Genomic DNA, 22,002 nt, shown 5'->3' with positions numbered 1-22,002 from the left:
TCAATATTATCGTCGAGTTCCTAATCGACAGAAATTTCCACAGAAATGGAAGATACTTCTCGTATCAGGGTGGCCGCAGAAATACTAGACGAATGTTTGTCCCCGTTCTCGGGGATAAAGTGGTGATCCGTACTATTCTTCAAATTCGAATTAAATTTAATTTAATTTCTTCAATTATTATTTTCAAATTGCGTTACGCCTTTCGAGAAAATTGATATTAGTGAATTTAAAAATACGGAAAATATTGAATTAATCACAGGTAATTAAATATTCTGAAGGAAAATCAACACATAAGGATTTTAGAAAATTGCTTCAATCACAAATAAATACTAATTGTCCTTTCGTTAACCGACTGTTCACTTACGAAATAAATGGGATTTAATAAGAACCAAAGGATTATTTCTTTGTTTTCGTGAAATTAATAAATAAAAGTATATCCTTTCTAATTTAAGTATGTGTTTCAATATATATTTGAATAATCGAATAATATTCTTTAAAGATTCCGGGTATTAGCAAGATATAGGACAAATAAAGCCTGTTGTGTGTAACAATATATTGTAATAACATCTTACTGAATTGACTAGAAAATATTACTATAATATTTTCGAGGCATTTTGTTATTCCGCACAACAAAAAATAAAAGATTAATTACACCACAAAAGATGGTCAAATTACTTATTGTATCCAATTATTGAAGACAATATTAGCGAATCCTAAACGAAAATTTGAAACAAATAATTGAAACAAAAAATAAAAATGTGCGGTGAGAAAAGGATGACAGTGTTGGTAGTTCTTATTCGAAGTATGATACAATTTAAAATGATCGTAGGAGAAAGGGTGCCATTATCTCAGTTGGTAAAGCGGTGCCCCGCAAGTAAAGGGTTCTGGTTTCAAGTCCTTGATGTGACCTATCTATTTCTGATTTTTCTGTTTAAAATGTTCGTTTAGGAATCGCTAATATTGTTTTCAATAATTAAAAATTAAAATTTGAGGGTTTAATCACTAAGTTATTCCAAAAATAAAATACTAGATATAATAGTCAGTTAGTTATAATATAAATGAAGATATATCATGTCTTTATGCAGTATCTAACACCTTGCATCTCACATCTGTATTGAATAATCGGTGTAGTAATTCAGAAAATTCTAAACATTGTCATTTTATTGCCGTTGTCAGATTAGGGGTGACCCTGGATAAGGAAATATCACCGGTGGGTGGTAGTGGTATGGGGGAGTATACTTGAGTGCTTCATTAACTGGGGTGGATTTAGCGGAACTGGCACGGTTGTGACAAGTGCCGGAAAGAACGATAAGAAGACGGGAAATTCAAACGAAGTGCTCATCTTCGAAGTAAGATTAATGAGAGATGAGAATTAAAGCTATTTTCTTTAATATGCGTCAAAGTCATGACAATAATGTAATTATTTTTGATCAAATTGATCTGAAAACAAAATTAAAACCTCACGTATGAAGGTCCAAAAAAATTAAATGCAAACACGGTACGAAGGGAGTATCTTTTTAATGCATAGGGCAGATATTGTTGATAGACATCCAACTCTTTCTCATAAATGACGAGTAACAAACAGAAAAAGAAGTTACAACGGAGCTCTCGGCAGTATGCGCAAAATCCGATTTTAAAAAGAAATGTAAGTAGGTTTACGGTCGAGGGGTTTAAAACGTCGTGAGTTCAATCCTCCGAATGTTAAGTTCTCCATCATTGCACAAGCAGCACGTTTTACGCAGTTGAAGATTTAGACGTGAGTGAAAAATATTACGGCTTAAAATACGCTGATTCTGAACATATATGATATATCGTCCTCTGATTGATCGGCGGGTACTGACAGAACTTACACGGCTACCTCAAGACTCAGTCAGCCGCGTGCATTAGAATGCGGACATTTGTGCTAAGTTACGCTGCGTACACTCGGACACGGGTTACCACTGTGCTATACAAATTATTTCAAATAATCCATGTTTTTTTTAGAAAACTACTTAAATACTTAAATTGGAATTTGTTGATTTCTTACCGACCCGGGTGAGTGTGACCTTGCCATCATGATAACTGTTGTTATAACCGACAAAACCGAGGTGCGTATGACGTCACGCGTACCCCGTCAGATTTCGATCGTTTTGGCGGGCTTTGAAAATTATTCTATGAAAACAACATTCGTATACGAAAATACTGGCATTTTCAGAAAGTGAACTTCTATAAAAGAAATGTATAAAGAAAATAACTTGAGTTACTTATTCAAGTATTGTTAGGTTATTAGTAAACCGGGAAGGTGTCTTTCTTTATAAAAAGAAATATCGAAAAACAAATCTTGAGCTAGGTGAGGAGAATGAAGAGAATCGCTACTACGATGTTAAAAGGGTACATAATTGTTTATAAAAAAAGAAGACAGTAAAAAATGATAATAGTATTATCATTTTTATTTATTTTCATTTTACCAACATCGGCGACATTTATTTCTTAAAATTAGCGCAATATAAACATGCACTCCAAAATTATTTTTCCATAATGTAACTTTATATACGCAATATGGACATGTTGAAATGAAATGATAATATTTCTCATTGTTCTTTTTTTTGTTATTTTTGGTTGTGATACACAAAATAATTGTATGTTATTTTTAAGTTTAAAACTACTGTAATGTAATAATATTATTTTTCTTACTTTGTACTCTATTATATGTTTATTTATAAAAGGCAGTATAGCCGTTTATGTATTTAAAATAAAAATAAAATAAATAAAATATCATAGTCAGTATTTGTACTCACCAGGCATGAAGTGCAGCAGGATGGCCGTTATGGGATAGAGCGAGGGGCTGTAGGTGATGTCGGGACAGGCATACCCGACCACAGAGACGACGCGGTCCGCCACCGCGCGCCCCTTGCGCGTCAGGTGGTAGCCCAGGCAGTGCGTCGACTCCACGAAGGGCGGCAGCATGATGGGCTTGTCGGGCAGCTCGGTGGTGCCGAACACCTAAACAAACACATCCCACACACAATAGTCATTATCATTATCATTACTCTATACATAGCATTTTTAATAAATTAACTCCGGACACACGGAGAAAAATGAGTATTGCAAATTTATTAAATAACTCTTCCTGATTAGTAATCCGGTTAAAAACGGGATTTCAGGCCAATTCCTGATAAACTTTTAGTAAATTCTTAAAATATCGGAACCCGTGTTCATGCACATGCATTTGCCTTGATAATATACAATGACGAAATGCGGAAATATAATGATTTTTATGAACACGTGTTCCTACATCGTGATAATTTAGTTTATCAGGAAACCTATCAATTCAACCGTTAAGGGCCTGCAATCCCGTTTTTAATCGGATTACGAATAATTTGAAGATATTTGTAATAATAAGCAATACTGATTTTTCTCCGCGTAGTATAAAACTTTTATCAGGCCTTGGCCAACACGTGTTCATTGTGATAATACATCAGAATTTTACTAACAGTTTATTAGGAAACCTATCAATTCATTCGATAAGGATTCGATAGGATTACGAATAATTTGAAGAGAATAGTGCAGGAGGTCCTGAGAAAAATAACTTCCCTCAGGACCTATTTCACCTGTAGGGAGCTGTGTGGAGGTTTTTTTTGAGAAGAAGGAGTAAACACGGGTCTTGAAGAGACCCATTTTATAGGATTCATTAAAACCTCTGTAGTTAAAGAAAGTAATATCTGATAAAACTGATAGCTTTATCTTTAATATAAAAAGTAATGTTTTCAGTACTTGACTTTTCTTTAATAAACAAAGGCAGGTAGTAAAATAAAATAAACTAACAGCACGTAGTAAAATAAAATAAACTAAAGGAACGTAGTAAAATAAAATAAACAAAAGATACGTACTAAAATGAAATAAACTAAAGGTACGTAGTAAAATAAAATAAACTAAAGATACAAACTAAAATAAAATAAACTAAAGGTAAGAATTCAGAATAACTGGTGATTTTTCACGGGATACTTACTACCTATATTATTTTATAATATATAATTATAACAGTGGAGGCACGGAGAAAACTGATATGAAATATTGTTAATTTATTAAAAATCTGGTCAAATTATTCGTTTTCCGGTTAAAAGCGAGACTAGAGGCGTATAACGTATAATATGTCAGTAGAGAACGAATACGTTATGAGGAAGTCGGAACATGTGTTCTTCAAAATGACAATATTTTCGCATCTCGTCCATTATATTTATTCGGACAAGGTCACCTGCGTTGAACACGTGTTACTGATATATTCGAATGACTAATATTTTATTAGTAAATAACGTGTGTATGTCTGTGTGGTGACTATATATTAACTGAAAGAATTTTCAGACACGACAAACTGTGCGCATTTCGTGACACAAGGTAGGTACAAAAATAGACTTAACATTAAAATAAAATGACAATGGTAAAGAAAATAAAAAAAATTTAAAACGAAATACGGTGTAAGGTGTCATTCGAAAAAACAAACAATATTAAGGCATTTTATCAATCGGTTGTGAGCGACTCCGACACGTTACCGGCCACGTGCGTGACAGAGGTCATCTCACAATGAGTCGCTGCTCATCGCCAGGTTATTGAGTGAGACAATTAGACAACCAACAATCATGTTATTGAATGACTGCATTTAAACAGTGACAACACAGCATCAGCGTAAGATCTGGGATCGTCCCCGGTCTCGAATCTTACTCGATCACGAACGGGATACAGTTTACGCCTTGAATTTGTCGCTGGATTGGTATAAAAAATGATTAAACAGCAAATTTTTCATTTTGACCCAGTTTAAGTTCATATTGTTTTACTATACATGTTTCTTCTAAACTACGCAACGGATTTTGATAGAGTTTTCACTTTCATTTAGAGATTTTTTCCGGAAGGTTTACATATACTATAATACATGCATATTATATTTATAAAAAGTTGTGAAAAGTCGATGTTTTGTAATCAAGTCGTAAAAACATGTTTTCGGGCGCTTACATTGCTAATGCTAGTTAAACCTTATGAGATATATCAAAATAATGTAATACGGAACTGTACATCTTAAAAAGGCCTCCAGTACCTAACACATGCGTATTATATATGTAAACCTTCCGGAAGAAATTCTCTAAATGATAGTGAAAACCCTATCAAAATCCATTGCGTAGTTTAGAAGAACTAAGCGCACAAACAGACAGACGCGGATAGCGACTTTATTTTATACTAGGTATTTTTAGATGCTTTAATTAAATACTGCTAGTAGTAGAACACGGTGACCGGATAAATCATCAAAATGATAATTCATCACATCTTTAAAAAGTTATATAAAATCATGGAAAGTAATGAAAAAAAACTTTATTAACTGGGTTAAGTAGGTTAGGTTAGATTTAATTTTTTTTCCATCGGTTCTAATGACTTTATATCACTTTTTAAAGATGTGTTGAATTGTTGATGTGTTGATATATCATGGAACCGTGGAACACACCTTTGAAATAACCGAGAATTTATTTGATAAGTTTTTTATAAGCTCAGAAAAAAAACGTATCAGGCCCATAAAACTACTTTAAAGTTCAAAATCTCCCAGTCACGAACCCCTTTTCGGCTATGGTTTCAAATATAATACGGCAAATTATGTTCTTTAGAAAATGATCGCAAAACATTTAAATATCTGAAATCGACAACGGCGGCTGACGTAAACCTTATCGCCGTCTACAAAAGGAGTTTTGTTGTTAGCGGCCCGATTCCAAATGTTACACGACGTGGTGCATCGTCTAAACATTCATCTCAACCACAACATATAATATTATTGTGGCTTTCAATATAAATGATACCCATTTACACGTAGAAACAAAGCTTAACAAGGATTGTAAAATTGGTCCGCTGTGTGCGGCCACCATTATTATTTCACTTTGTTGCCAGATCTCCCGTCCCGCGTCAGTCGGTGTTGAATTTGAATCCAACGTCACTTGCCATGGTGCGTGTCAATAAGTACTATTTTATTCGCAAAACAGACCTGATAACTTAATGTACTTGGTTTAAACAGTGTTTGACTTTAAAAACTTGATTGTTATGATCAAAACTTGTTAATGTAGTGTGTCTTTATCTAGTGTGTATATTTTAAGACTTACTTAACGAAATATCTTTATTCGGTGCGTGTTTTTTTTTTGCGAAGACTTACATTGTGTTTATTTAGTTGTAGACTTGCCTAATTGTGCGTATTTTTGTTTTTAATTACTGTGACAATGCCTGGCTTTACCCACGAAGAACGAACGGGCATACATTCATTATGTTTGTGGGCTACATGGTGGAATTGCAAGCGCCGCGCACAGGGAATGAAAAGTGTACCTTCATCTTGTTTATCATTTTAGTGCAGTTCTCTTTTTGAATTTGGTTTAAAATATTCGATTTTGTAGCACATAGTAAACGTCAAGCTTTCGGTCTTATGTTATTGTTTACACGCGGTTTCTGTGGATACGGGCCAATCACAAATATTTAACTTTGCCACGCACGTTCTCGGCAAGCTCACAGTGAATTTATCGGGTAAGTTTGTACCTCACACAAGGTATTTATTTTTGTATGGAAAAAAAGTCGAAATTCCTAAAAAATAATGTATATTTTTTACTTCTACCATCGTGCAGAATCACCTCCCGAAGTTTGTGCACTTTACCCACGGACACCCTAAGGAAAAATATATTATACTCAGATTCATAACGAAATGATTTTACAAGAAATATATTACTAGGAAAGACAAAAATTAAACCTAAAATCTGGGGAAGAATTATTATTTATGGCACCACTTAAAAGCGAATGAAAGTTAATAATATCGGTTCCTTGCTATCACGTTTTTCCGTTTAAACTAAATGGAAGGTTAAACATCGTTTGCAATTAATAATGAGATGTACAAAATGTAACACGCCTGTCGTGTTTTCGTTAGAAAATACACAATTTTCCCAATAAAACGGACACCTGGCAGATCACATTTTAGACCAGCTTTATCAGAGCCGACAGCTGGAAACGATAATTGGGTTACTTCAGGCAAACAAAAGGCTTCGACGCCGAAAATAGATGAGATATTTGACAGGATGAAACAGTCTCTATACAAAGAAACTTCAAAAGTTCCCCAGAGCAAGGCTTTCATAAAATATGTATTTCTTCTTTTGGGGTTTCAAATTAAGTGTGTCATTGATTCGAACATCAGAACAAAGCAGCGCTTGGACACGACCGCTAAAATAATGTGTTTTCATTTCTATCATGGAATTATTAATACATTTGGGTCACTCTTTAGAATTGAGTCATGTGATATAAACTCAAATAGAGGGTACACCCATAATCAAATATTTCAAACAAAATAAAAACATTAAAACAATTATTTATTAAAGAAGAATCGAGAAATTTTGTATCTATTAAGAACCAGGCGACTAGCATTGTTGTATTGTATGACAATCGTGATAGTGGTAAAAGTATGAACCCAAGCTATGTATCTGGTACCAGGGTATCTATATCTAGCACAGTCGATCGATAAAGGATTTATCGATAATGTCGATAACTTGTCATCATTCACGCACACGATTGCAGAACAAGTTGTTGTGAACTGTTGTTTATTCATTGTTGGTCTGCAGTGATGAAAAGGAACGATGACAAGTTACCGACATTACACGGAGAAAAACGAGTATTGCTAATTTATTAATAATCTCTTAAAAAATTTGTTATCCGGTTAAAAACGGGATAGCGTGCCATTTCCTGATAAACTTCAATTTAGTAAATTCCTAAAATATAGGAACACGTATTCATGCACCTGCCTTGATAATATATAAAGACGCAATGCGAAAATATTGGGATTTTTATGAACACGTGTTTCGACATCGTGATAATTTAGTTTATCAGGAAACCTATCAATTCAACCGTTAAGGGCCCGCAATCCCGTTTTAACCGGATTACGAATAATTTGAGATATTCTTAATAAATTAGCAATACTCATTTTTAACCGTGTCATAATTTTTTTTATCGATGGACCGAGCTAGATAGATACACAGGCCTTGGCCAACGAAGCAAGATAAATAATGTAACGGCTGAGAGAGGATTGCAGGGAGCTAAAAGCAACGGATCGTCGGAAGTAAGTAACATAGCAAAAATAGGTACCCCATATAAAAAAAAACTTTGATTAAGAGGTGTCTCAAAATGAAGGTAAAAAAAACCCGTGAGATGATTAAATAAATATGTCGTATACCTTTGCCCTCTTTGAAGCATTATACTACAGTTAAAAATCCATAAAACCCATTTGAAACAAATTTTAGCCAAATGACTTTAATTATTTAAGTCAACATAAAACAAATGATTTTCACCCATTTTCGGACCTCGACAGCGTCAGTCTGTACGTCCACAAAGCTACATTTAGCGAGATGTTTGTTTTACAATTATGATGATTATTTAGCAGATCTTCAGTTTCGTCTTCGTACTTAATCAAAACTGGTTGAAACCAAGAGGACTTACTTTTGGTGGGAGATAATAATTATATTAGAGGCATTACGACTATACAAGAAAGATTTCCTGCTGCAGTCGGTTCGTGAATAACAATGATTGTTGACATAATGAAAATAAATTTATTAATAGACTTGGTTATATCCTTCCTTTAATTTACTAAGCACACAAGTAATACTTTGAATTATCACTATGTAATTGTTATCATAAACTCTATACATAATTGGCTTTAAGCAATGTCAACATCCGCGCATCTAACTGCGGAGAGGGGTTACACGGGTGTTCCCTTACACGTAACACGTACACGAGAAATTAACAAGGAACTAAAATATTTTAAAAAAGCAACGATTTTTAACACATTGCATATGTTGGTTGATTTCTAATGTTTTTCAGAGCATTGCAGTTTCCATCATCGGGCAGACAGACATACATATCCCCCTTTCAAAGATGGTTTGAAAGGGAGATATATAAATACGAATGTTAGAGGGAGCGCGCTAGTTTAAAAAAAAAAACACACACACAAAATAATTAAGCGAAAATGGTGAAAATAGTTAATAAAACACGACTTGTTCGAACTAGAGCAAAAATCTCTCGACAAATACTTAAGTTGCATTTAAAGATACACTGTTAGTTTTTTCATGCCTATAACATATTAAATAACTGAACAAAACGTTAAATAATTATCGGATCCTACTTATTTTTTTCTATCGAGGGAATTTCATATAATTAACGTTTCGACATAACAAATGTTTTTTTTTAAAACTTAACAACTCGTTAACAAGAGTTAATGAGAAACTTGTTATAAATCGGTAGAAATTGGGTATGCGGGGCTATGTGGGACACAGGGGACATTTCTATGAAATACCCTTCAAAGCGGGGTTCCAGGAAGGGTTTTTATGGTGTTCACCCTTCAGGGGTGTTCTAGGACATCATATCAAATTATGGAGAGAAGGAATGTGAATTTATACATATAATAATTTTGTTCAAATTGGATAATTTCAAAATTATATGGAAGATTGGAGTCGAATTGATACTTAGAAGAGATGAGATGTTGAATGTAGGGGGACCATTTTAGATAAGGCTTGACAGAAGAGCGAATAGCATAAATGAAAACATTCCTGGTGATGGGTTTTCGACTATTACATAAAAAAAGTCTGATTACAAAATTGACTGTCCTTAATTGCTTCAATTAATCAATATCCATGTTCCAAATAAATCTTGCGACATTATTATTACCCTTTTTAACTAAAACAGTCTCGGACTTTTCTGTTATATTGAACATCAGTTATTAAGAATGTATGAATGTGAATGAGGCAAGGAGTGTGTGACAAGATCTCTTAGGTTTCTTAGTTTCTGTTCACATTTTTACCAAGATAATTTATTTTATGTTTCTGTTGAATACACTTTTTATTTATGTTTATATTTTCTTAAATTGTTTTAATTTTTCAGGTATTTTGTGTTAATTTATATTTAATGAAATATTATTTTTTATTTGAGTATTTACAGTGATACAAACAATTTGTAAAAATATTATGAAAATGCCACTAGGGCGTATAATAAATAAATAGCAGTGGAGTCAAAGCCCAAAAACCCAAAGGTCAATCATACTAATGGCCATGAAAAATGTATATCATTTCGGTACATATAAAGTTATTGTAAGAACTTCGAATTAAGGTGAAGAGATTTACTTGAAGAAAAATATAGTAAGCATAAAATGAATGTGGGTACAAAAATATAGTAAGCATAAAATGAATGTGGGTACAAAAATATAGTAAGCATAAAATGAATGTGGGCACAAAAATATAGTAAGTATAAAATGAATGTGGGTACAAAAATATAGTAAGCATAAAATGAATGTGGGCACAAAAATATAGTAAGTATAAAATGAATGTGGGTACAAAAATATAGTAAGCATAAAATGAATGTGGGTACAAAAATATAGTAAGCATAAAATGAATGTGGGTACAAAAATATAGTAAGCATAAATGAATGTGGGTACAAAAATAAGAACATGGTTGTTTGTGGGAATTTGAATAAAAGAATATGGAGGAAAGCTGTTAGCTACTCCGTGTTACAAAAACTCACAAAGGGCCAGGAAGAAGATCGCAGTTAACGCAGTAAGTCTTTACAATATATTTTTAATTATTTGTGTTGCAGGTCGGTGATTTACACTTTGCGGGGCATTACGATTCGAATGAATGATTTGGTCATTGGAAGGCAAGATCGTATTACAGGGAAATTAATTGTTTCTGGAAACCTTGGATTTGTGAAAAGGTAATCCAATCTTCTAATTATTATTATTTGTAATTAAAATAAATGTAGATACGCCAATTCTGTGGAAGGTGCACATTATTGTAGAGTTTTGTATCGGTATCTTTATGCCCAGGAAAAACTGTTATGTATGTGTAAAGCATTTACTTACTCACGGGGACTATTGAATTTCTAATACTATAATAACATGGGGATGTCATACCATGCTATGACAATGCGTGGAAATAAGAAAAAAAAGAGTATAAAATGCACTGACCTGGTTGACCATGTCCCAGTAGAAGCCGTCCAGCATGGACTTGCCGTGCTGGTGTTGGCGACATAGCGCAGGCCAGAGGTGCGCGCGTATGCTGCTATTGGTGGGCCAGTGGTTCTCCCGGATGAGCAGCTTGGCGTCTCGCTTGCGGCCCTGCTGCAGCAGCGTCTGGATCTCTGCGAACGTCTTCAGGGGCGGCCGCTTGCCTTTGGGAGAGAGGGGGATACAGTTAGTCCACTTGTCTGGCGGGGACAACTCGGCGCAGCTCGGGTATACCGAGGCAGAGATGCGCTTCGGTTCCTCGTCCAGCTCCTCCGTATCCGACTCCGCATCCACACTCATCCCATCACTGTCCAACGCCCTGACGTGCGGGGCTTGCAAGTCCAGATACATCTTGCAAGTCCAAATATACAGATATGCTAACCGTGAACAAACAACACAACCGACACAGGTTATTCTTTCTACTGCGTACCACACCGCGCGCACTTAACTACATTTTGTATAAAAAGCTCGGTTTCACAAACTTTGCGGTGAAAATTATACTAGCAACTTTCGAAGTAACAGATCAGACATTCTGAAGACTGTCTGACGGACTATCACTGACCACTCGAGAAGGTGTCTCGGCTCGCACTGCGCGCTGGATGGGCGAGTGGCGAGTCGCCTGGTCTAATAAGATACACAACGAGCTATTATCGCGCGATAACGCGTGTAAACACGGACATTTGGGTAAACAACTGACGTTAAATGTCGACAGTTCGTAGAGTTCAAGAAACGAGATAAATCCGTCAAAGGGGTCAGGTAAAGATTTCCCAACGGGACGGTGGCTAGTTGAGACGCCGCGGAAGGCTGACCTCTAGAGGAGATAGAGCGAGCTGCGGGCTGCGGCGCACCTGCGATACATGCAAATAGGCCGACGGCCGATCACTAACTACCGACCACCTCACCTGTGCAACGGTCACCACTGCCGAGTCTATGAGTGACAGCACTGTTCCTGATAAGATATGCGGACTGATAAATTACACTCGAGTAAAGAATAGAGTCGGCACACATCTGACGAAACACCGTGGGCGGAAGACGCACCGGAGCGCTCAGCGCTGCAGCTGGGATGGCAGCAGACACGGCACGCGACGGAACAATGCTTCCACCAACTATTTTCCGATGTTTCCCTATAAGTTTTTCGCGTACCATTAAAGACGATTCGCGGCGTCGCGCGTCGATTCACTTGTCAGAACACTATAATATTATGACGGTGTGATACCTTATGGATAGAAAGACGTCACCCGATTACTTACAAATAATAATGATTACAGTCGTAAAGTCATAAATACATTAAATGTTTTAGGTAGTAAAACAGATTATATTCATGTGCCTTGCAAACCAACATTCAAGCATTGTCGAAAGTATTATTGCGACAACTCCAACACGGAATCACAATCACTCCCGTTCGCCGTGTACAGGTAATAACCATGGAACTATGATCCATATTCTTTGGTAATAACTATAAGGTTATTGTTGACATTTTTAACAAATCATTCACTAAATATATTCATATAACCAAATATAACATAAAAAAATAGTTTGTTTAGTCTATGGTTAGTAATAAGATACATAACTGTAGAAATATATTACGTATTTGTTCAGCGTCCTTGAGGTGATTTTTCACAAAAACAGCGCTATGCAAATCATCCAAATATTATTGTTATATCTTTGTAAAATTTATTTCGGCAAATAGAACAACTAGTCTAATTAAATAATGGAGATCATTTAATTTATCAATAAAATATTGCTATTAAACCGTTCTTTATTACTTCTGATTTTTTACTACATATTTTATGATATTGTTTATATTTTGTTATTATGATTTAAATTTATATTGCTGTATTACATTTTGCATACATGTACTAAGAAAAATGTTAAATGTATAAAGCTCAATTTGGGCGCAAATAAATACACAAATATGTACGCAGACTAAATCCAGCTCATTTACTTCAGGAAGTGCATAAAGAATAAAGTGTGAAATAAAGACATTGTTCAATTCGTCAGCGGACCGGTTTGAGAGGTTTGGCAGGAGATAGATAGATCGCTATTTACTTCAGGAAGTGCATAAAGAATAAAGTGTGAAATAAAGACATTGTTCAATTCGTCAGCGGACCGGTTTGAGAGGTTTGGCAGGAGATAGATAGATCGCTATTTACTTCAGGAAGTGCATAAAGAATAAAGTGTGAAATAAAGACATTGTTCAATTCGGCAGCTGACCGCTTTGAGAGATTTGGCAGGAGATAGATAGATCGCTATTTACTTCAGGAAGTGCATAAAGAATAAAGTGTGAAATAAAGACATTGTTCAATTCGTCAGCGGACCGCTTTGAGAGATTTGGCAGGAGATAGATAGATCGCCATTTACTTCAAGAAGTGCATAAAGAATAAAGTGTGAAATGAAGACATTGTTCAATTCGCCATCGGAACGGTTTGAGAGGTTTGGCAGGATATAGATAGATCGCCAAGATAATTCAAAGAATAGGGCACCCCGACGAAGTGGAAATTCAAAACAAAGTTTATTTATTTTTGGGAAAAGTTTTGGCTAAGTGCATTACTAGTTCATTGTACATGTAAAGATTAGAGAGGGGGATTTCCCTTGTAAGTTCCAGTGAGTAAGAGGCGAAAAGCCATATGCTGATTGGTTTTTACGCCCAGTTGGGCTTGTTACGTAGATTATAAGAACAGAATATACGTATAAATGAGATATTGAAAATTATACAAAAAGTTCATAAAGCATAAAGTAATATAAAACTGAAACTAAATACAAAAACAATATTATTAGCACATGTAACAGCAACATAAAATAAAATAGAAACCAAAATAAAACCTTACTACAAATGAAACGATATTACTAACTAACTAATCACCACGCCGTTTCCCCGCAGGGGTAGCCAGAGAGGACGGACCGCCAAACAAAACTTCTTGCCTCACTCACATGCATACATCGTCTCATACATACTCTTCTATTATTCTGACTTTTGACATGGCCCGACTCGAGTATCTGATTCACTTGATCGTGCCATGTCTTCCTCGGGCGTCCCCGACTTCTATTAGTGTTTACTATTCGCTACTATTCGGTTACTTTTTTGAATCGTAACTTCTAGGGATTATTTTAAGGATTATTTCAATTTACTAAAAATTAACAGAAAATAACTAGGTATCTTTATTTAAGAAATTTTCAACTATAACTACGACAAATAAAAAACCTGCCTCACTAGGCTAGCCTGTGTTGAGGCAGTCTTTAACTATCTAAACATCACGCCGTTTCTCCGGAGGGGTAGGCAGAGAGAACGGACCGCCAAACAACTTGTCAACACGTCTTGGCACACACTCCTTGCCTCATTCAAATTCATACATACTCTTCTATTATTTTGACTCTTGACATGGCTCGACTCTGATTCTGTATCTGATTCACTTGATCGTGCCACGTCTTCCTCGGGCGTCCCCGACTTCTGCTACCATTCATATATTTTCCTTATACTCCTATCTTCGCTCATTCGCTTTATATGCCCAAACCATCTATGCGTCCCTTTCGGAATCGTACTCATTACGCTTACATTAACCAGCCTTGCACTCTTTGCGGATCTCCACATCTCCGCACCATCATACATGGTTTTACAACACATACTCGCCCTTGAGGTGATTTTGCACAAAAACGGCACTATACAAATTATCCAAATATTATTGTTATACGCCTCAGGGATCTCATTTCTACAGCTTTCAGTGTACTTTTATCCTTTCTCTGCCAGTTCCATGCCTCACTTCCATAAATCAGGGTAAGTACCAGCATTCTATTGTGGTTGGCTAGCTTCGCTTCTTTAAAAAAAATTGTTAGCGCCGATTGCGTTCAGTCTTCCATTAATGGAATTACCTGCATTTACCCTTCTTTCAATATCTCTGTCAGCCTTCCCATCTCTCGTAAACATTCTTCCATTAACATAACATAATTTTTAAATATTGTCACAATATTATTATAATTAAACTAAATTGATGTTACACTGTTCTTTTTTCTATACACAAGCAAAAATTTCCGATAGAAGAGGAGAGTGTGAAATAATACAAGAATAATAAAATATATACAAATCATATTGCAATTCCTTCTCTTTCCACTGCGAACCATTTTCGTATCACATTTTCGAAAAACGACAAAAAATCGTATTTACTATATTGCTGTGAGTAAATAAAACGTTCAGAAATGAACGCCCACTTTGGGGAAAAAAACGTTTTTCATTCGGAAAATTAATGAGCCACTAGCCAAAAAATACTAATGATATCCAGAATCTACCTTCAAATTTTATCTAGTAAGATCTGAGATTACGAAATCTCTAGAAGTTTTTCCCAGATTATTTCCAAATTTAATGCGTACATTGGTAAGCATCAGCGGCGTCTCGTAGCACTTTTAATTGGATAACTTCATTAAACTAAATCTATTACCAGCGATAATGCTTATCGAATTAAGGGTGGTAATCCCTTTGGAAATGAGGATACTATCGGGAACAGAATAATACTAAGAACTATCATGAAAGATATCGGGAACAGAATAATAGTAAGAACGATCATGAAAGATATCGGAAACAGAATAATACTAAGAACGATCATGAAAGATATCGGGAACAGAATAATACTAAGAACCATCATGAAAGATATCGGGAACAGAATAATAGTAAGAACGATCATGAAAGATATCGGGAACAGAATAATACTAAGAACCATCATGAAAGATATCGGGAACAGAATAATAGTAAGAACGATCATGAAAGATATCGGGAACAGAATAATACTAAGAACGATCACGAAAGATATCGGGAACAGAATAATACTAAGAACCATCATGAAAGATATCGGGAACAGAATAATAGTAAGAACGATCATGAAAGATATCGGGAACAGAATAATACTAAGAACCATCATGAAAGATATCGGGAACAGAATAATAGTAAGAACGATCATGAAAGATATCGGGAACAGAATAATACTAAGAACCATCATGAAAGATATCGGGAACAGAATAATAGTAAGAACGATCATGAAAGATATCGGGAACAGAATAATACTAAGAACCATCATGAAAGATATCGGGAACAGAATAATAGTAAGAACCATCATGAAAGATATCGGGAACAGAATAATACTAAGAACCATCATGAAAGATATCGGGAACAGAATAATAGTAAGAACGATCATGAAAGATATCGGGAACAGAATAATACTAAGAACCATCATGAAAGATATCGGGAACAGAATAATACTAAGAACCATCATGAAAGATATCGGGAACAGAATAATAGTAAGAACGATCATGAAAGATATCGGGAACAGAATAATACTAAGAACCATCATGAAAGATATCGGGAACAGAATAATAGTAAGAACGATCATGAAAGATATCGAGAACAGAATAATACTAAGAACGATCATGAAAGATATCGGGAACAGAATAATACTAAGAACCATCATGAAAGATATCGGGAACAGAATAATAGTAAGAACGATCATGAAAGATATCGGGAACAGAATAATACTAAGAACGATCATGAAAGATATCGGGAACAGAATAATACTAAGAACCATCATGAAAGATATCGGGAACAGAATAATAGTAAGAACGATCATGAAAGATATCGGGAACAGAATAATACTAAGAACCATCACGAAAGATATCGGGAACAGAATAATAGTAAGAACGATCATGAAAGATATCGGGAACAGAATAATACTAAGAACCATCATGAAAGATATCGGGAACAGAATAATAGTAAGAACGATCATGAAAGATATCGGGAACAGAATAATACTAAGAACCATCATGAAAGATATCGGGAACAGAATAATAGTAAGAACGATCATGAAAGATATCGGGAACAGAATAATACTAAGAACGATCATGAAAGATATCGGGAACAGAATAATACTAAGAACCATCATGAAAGATATCGGGAACAGAATAATAGTAAGAACGATCATGAAAGATATCGGGAACAGAATAATACTAATAACGATCATGAAAGATATCGATAAGCCTATAATTTAAAGTAAGTAGCCAGGGATAGCAATCCCGTAAAGGGGGATCCTGCAATCCCGCGGTGTCACTCATTCTTTTAGCGAATGAGAGATCCTACAAATCATACTGAGGGATCCGCGGGATTTGGGATATTTATTAAATATAAATAATATTACGCTCTATCGCAGTGTCGGAAATTGGATCTAGGAACACGGTGACAGATGATGGAAGGAGGAAAATCCTGCGTGGATCCAGCGGGATTGAAAACTGTACGGGATTGCAATTCTCATTAAAATTGTATTGATATTATATTCAAGAGAAAATGACCTATTCTCAGTATTTTCAAATTGTCGTAAGCAATAAGTACCTACCTACTACAAATTATAGAAAAAAAGATTTTTTTAATAATAATTTAATCCGTACCTACTTACCATCCATATTATCAAATTATGTTTATCGGACTGAATAAACCATCAAAGAATATCTAAATAAGAATAGGCATCAGCTGATTCTATATCTATTATACTAGCTGTACCCCGCCACGCGTTGTTGTCGCTCAGTCTGTCTGTGTAGATAGAGAAACAATAGCGCGTGTAGCTTTTACGTCCAAAAGATGGCGCTGTTTAAAAAAAAATAAGATCGGAGAAGAACTTTCGGAGATTTAAGATTTTAAAGCATAATTTGAAAAAAGTGTATCTTAATAAAAATAATTCAATTAACGCCATCTGCGAGCACGTAGATTATAATGTAGGTTATGTTTACCTTTAATATATTTTTACAAATTATCTGGTGGGAGAAGATAGAGAATTTGTTTTCTGGGTTAGTGAATAGTAGTAGAGTTTCACTGTTAACGGCGTGCCGCACGTCCCAGGGAAGTTTTTACTTGTTTTTTTTTTACTATTTAACCATGCATCAAAAACGTAACATCTTTCAGGAATTGTGTAAATAATATTTACTAAGACGTTGATCTTCTATCTCTCCTACGCCCCTGGTAATTTCTTCGTTCAAACAAGATATCCCAATAACTAAGGGCATTAAATGAAGACTACGGGAAAAACAAGTCAATATCTACAAGATAAATTTGCCTAAACCAGAATTGAATCTTTAAAAATCTGTATTTTGTCACGCACATTAATTGTTGTTGCTTTTTTGCAGGAAATACAAGTTTTTTTGTTTACTTGGGGGCGGACGTTCATGATTCTTGTCTGCCACAAATATTGAAACGTTTGAAATGGCATTAGCCATGTTCTGTGACCAGATCTGAATAGCCATTTACTTCCCCACCTTTCTCTTCCCCTCCCCATTACCTTTAGTTTAACAAAACACCCCAATTATGGATGCCATAGGCTCACTAAGCTCCAAACGGTTGGGAGCAGTTGAGACTCTTGTGCGGTATTCCCATAGAAAATAACAATAACCAAATAAACCACCAAATCAGTCCCGAATTGGAATTGAGGAGCGTGTTCACAGAGAGAAAAATCTGGGCATTTTCGCCATAGTTTGTACGTTGCGTTTTTGTCATGTCCCACGATTTTGATTGATTTTTTCATAGTTACGCATTGTAGAAATTGAAGAGTTATTTATTTTTAACATGCAAAATTTATTAATTTACTTTATTTAGTCAGTTATATACATCTATCAAACCTGTATTTTTTTAAATTAATTATTTAGGTAAAAAATGAAGTGTGTTTTTACCATGTCCTATTTTCTACATTCGATTAAACAAAGTCTGAGTTCTTATTTAATTTTAGGTATTTAAGATTAATTTTGTGGTATCTTAAACAGATTGCATATTTTTTTAAGTATTTATTTTTTTAACATAAATTTGAACTACATTTCTGGTAGACAATTCGTTAGTTCCATTCCATGACCAAATGTTTTTATTTTTTAACACCATTTTCAAAATAACTTCTACGTCTTTTTTAGTATTTTTCATTGACCTCTTTCAGCTTGATTTTAATTCTTGATTTGTACTAATTAAACTTTTCTATTCGTTTTATAATTAGGGGAAAAACGTTGTGTAGTTTTGTTGCAAAATAAATGTAGTTTCCTTGTCCGAGAATGTGGTTCTATAACTTGGAATGTTTTTTATGTCATTTTGATTCGATCTAGTGGGAAGGATTTTCGGTCAAGGGAAGGATTCCGTATATTTGAACAGTATCAATAGTATATTTTCGGCATTTATTTGTTGTACATTTGGTACGTCAAAACTATTGCAAATTTCAATCGAAGGCCTTGTTATGGGTACTTTTCGTATGGTCTTTGTGATTCCATTTTGAATTGAATTCAGATTATAAAAATAATTGGATATTTTATATAACGCCGTTTTTGTGAAAAACCACCTCTGGCCGACGTGCGTTGTGTATTTAGATGTAGCAGATCTCCATCGTTTAATTCAGTATTCGATTCGAGAAGGACATAATGGGTAGAAACCTTTCTTAAATATCCTTTTAATGTACAACATTGCTTAGATTTTTAAAGAAATGTATAGGGCTTGTGATTTTTTCCATACTACCTTTGATCTGTAGGTCCCACCTAAGATTTTTCACCACTCCGAGATATTTTATGCTTTTTGATTTTTCTATAACTGTGCAGTAACATTGAATTCACATTTCCACGGCATTCGTGTAATTTTAGTTATAGTGATTTTACGGGTTCGCTCCTTGAGTTCATTGAAAATGTTATATATTTAGTTTTTTCTTATATTAAGGGTAAGAGAGTTAATTTTCAACCAATTTTGTTACAATATTGTTAGTTAATATTATTAGTATAAAATATTAAAAAAACCCTTTAGGGATAGAAATTTCTCTTTTTCTTGTGAAAACGCTCCTCATAGTCGGTTCAGTGACCACCAGTGATGTGACGTCTAGGGAAATTTCTCTAGATTTAGGGAAATAAAAAAATTTGGCCATACCATCACTGGTCAAGACTTCAGTCGGATTGAACGAGTCGCAGTGGGAGTGTGCGTGTTTTGTTATCGGTTATAACATGCGTTTTACCTGTGACAGACCACGCTATATTCTCGTGACATCGCTACCAATGGGAATGTATGGCGAGCGATATGCTGAAATAGGCCAAACCATAATGCGTATAGCGTAATGTGTGGCCTACGTTACGCATATAAATCGGGAGGGGGGGTCACGATAATATGACCGGGAACAAAACACGGGGAGCCGGTACGAAAGCTAGTCAGCTAAGGTCCGGTATATCAGTTGATTTTCAGCTCGGCTTGTTTGGAATGTGGAGCTTAGCGCGGTTTGGAACACTATCCGTATATAGATCGAAAGCCTAGATATTAGCAATATTACAGGTATTTTATATGATTTTATTACAGGAAAGTACTTGATTTTCTATGCTGCGTTAGTGGTATATCTATGCTCCTACGTCATCAAGAGAATGAGAGTTTTCAAAATGTCAAATGTTTTAGGTGGGCTAATTCACTATTTGATTATTTTGATAAAGTTCCCCACTTCAATCAGCAGGATACTAATTTTAAATACTATTTGTTTTGTGTAGTCAATGCACTATTCATGAAATTATGACAAACAAACGGCTGAAAACACTGTCCTGACGTTGAAAAATTCCTCGTTTAATACCGTACCAGACTATTTGTCTATTTTAGATTGATTATCAATTAATAACATCAACATCCCCCATCGCTCGATGAATGTAACAATCCATACTGATAAAATTATATAATTTACGTATATTACGGTGAGAATGGAGTACGCAATTACTTACGTAAACGTCATATTTGACATTTGTTACTGCTACTATTCTGCGGCTTACCAAGGCTAGAGATTTAGCTTAAATTTGCGCGAGGAATGTCGCACATAGCGAGGATACGGACTGACTGATATACCGGGCCTACAAAGCAATATCGACAAAATCGCAGAATGCACAGGGTAATCTTATCTCTATTACTTATCGGGCGGTGGATGTTGATGGTGCATAGATACAGTAAACAAAACGCTAAATAATATTGTATGGAGCACTCGTCACTGGATCATTTTGTGATGCAATATTCTCGCAATGTTCCCAAAAGTGTTTCAACTTGTCGTTTGGCATGGACATTATCGACAAGTTACGAATAAGTAAACTGACTAGCTGTTGATAAGGCCCCGCAGTAAGCGTTCAAATATGCTTTGAAAGGGAGATATGAAAATACGAATGTTAGAGGGAGCGCGCTAATATTAAAAAACGATAATAATTAAGCGAAAATGTTCATTTGAAATAGAGCAAAAACCTCTCCTCTAGACAAATACTTTAGTTGCATCTAAAGATAAACTGTGATTTTTTTTTCATGTCCATAACATATTAAATAATAGAAAAAAAACGTGTTTTTAATATTTTTTTCTTTCTTATAAAATTATTCACAAAATAAATACTTCTTTTTCTTCTGTAGTGGTACGCAACTACTTCATTCGAACGAAATTCTAGAAGTCTCGATTTTTCCAAACAAGCTTCTTGGATGTTCTTTTATTTATTTGTTTGGAAAATTCTACATAGCAACCAAATTGTTCCAGAAGCTTCTTCACCTTTTAAAAGCGACAGCGTGAAGAAAGCAGTCAGTCTTTTCTCACCTCATGAAAAGCCCCCCCCCACTCCAAGATTCTCTCCCCTCTCCAATAAAATCACTCATCCAAACAAAAAACTCCCTTCGTCGCCAATGGCACAAATATCAAAACCCCAGAATCAAAACGGTCATCAACCGCCTTCAAGCCCAAATTAAAAAAGCACTAACAGAGCACTCCAATTCAACCTGGAACGACAAGCTACAAAGCATCAACCTACAAGATGGCTCCTTATGGAAACTTGCAAAAGCCCTTCAAACCACCTCCACACCAAACCACCCCATCCAAACCTCATCCGGGCTCGTCTTCGACGACCCGGACAAAGCTGAGGCGTTCGCAGACAGCCTAGAAAAACAATTTAGCCCCAGCCTCAAACACGCCGACCCCATACACATTACTAAC

The 22,002-nt window shown here is 35.2% G+C and overlaps 1 protein-coding gene across 11 annotated transcripts in view; it reads right to left on the bottom strand.

Annotated features, from left to right (window-relative positions):
* The window catches only part of sky (GTPase-activating protein skywalker), a 206,165-nt gene that overhangs the window by 174,909 nt on the left and 9,254 nt on the right, over nucleotides 1-22,002 (bottom strand). For 7 of the 11 annotated variants that reach the window (XM_089630947.1, XM_089630945.1, XM_089630952.1 and 4 more), the window contains exons 1-2: nucleotides 10,991-11,607; nucleotides 2,778-2,982 (exon numbers count right to left, since the gene is read on the bottom strand). In XM_089630947.1, coding sequence (XP_089487073.1) covers nucleotides 2,778-2,982; nucleotides 10,991-11,380 — 595 coding nt within the window. In that variant the 5' untranslated portion in view covers nucleotides 11,381-11,607. Of the gene's footprint in view, nucleotides 1-2,777; nucleotides 2,983-10,990; nucleotides 11,608-22,002 lie in introns of those variants that run through there. The other 4 variants (XM_089630948.1, XM_089630956.1, XM_089630954.1 and 1 more) reach the window with 1 other exon arrangement.

This window comes from Hesperophylax consimilis, chromosome 4 (genome assembly GCF_061612785.1).
Source record: "Hesperophylax consimilis isolate HC1 chromosome 4, BYU_Hcon_1.0, whole genome shotgun sequence".
In the NCBI taxonomy this organism is placed as follows: domain Eukaryota; kingdom Metazoa; phylum Arthropoda; class Insecta; order Trichoptera; family Limnephilidae; genus Hesperophylax; species Hesperophylax consimilis.
The sequence above is the reverse complement of the archived record's forward strand: the minus strand, read 5'-3'. Positions and strand labels throughout refer to the sequence as shown.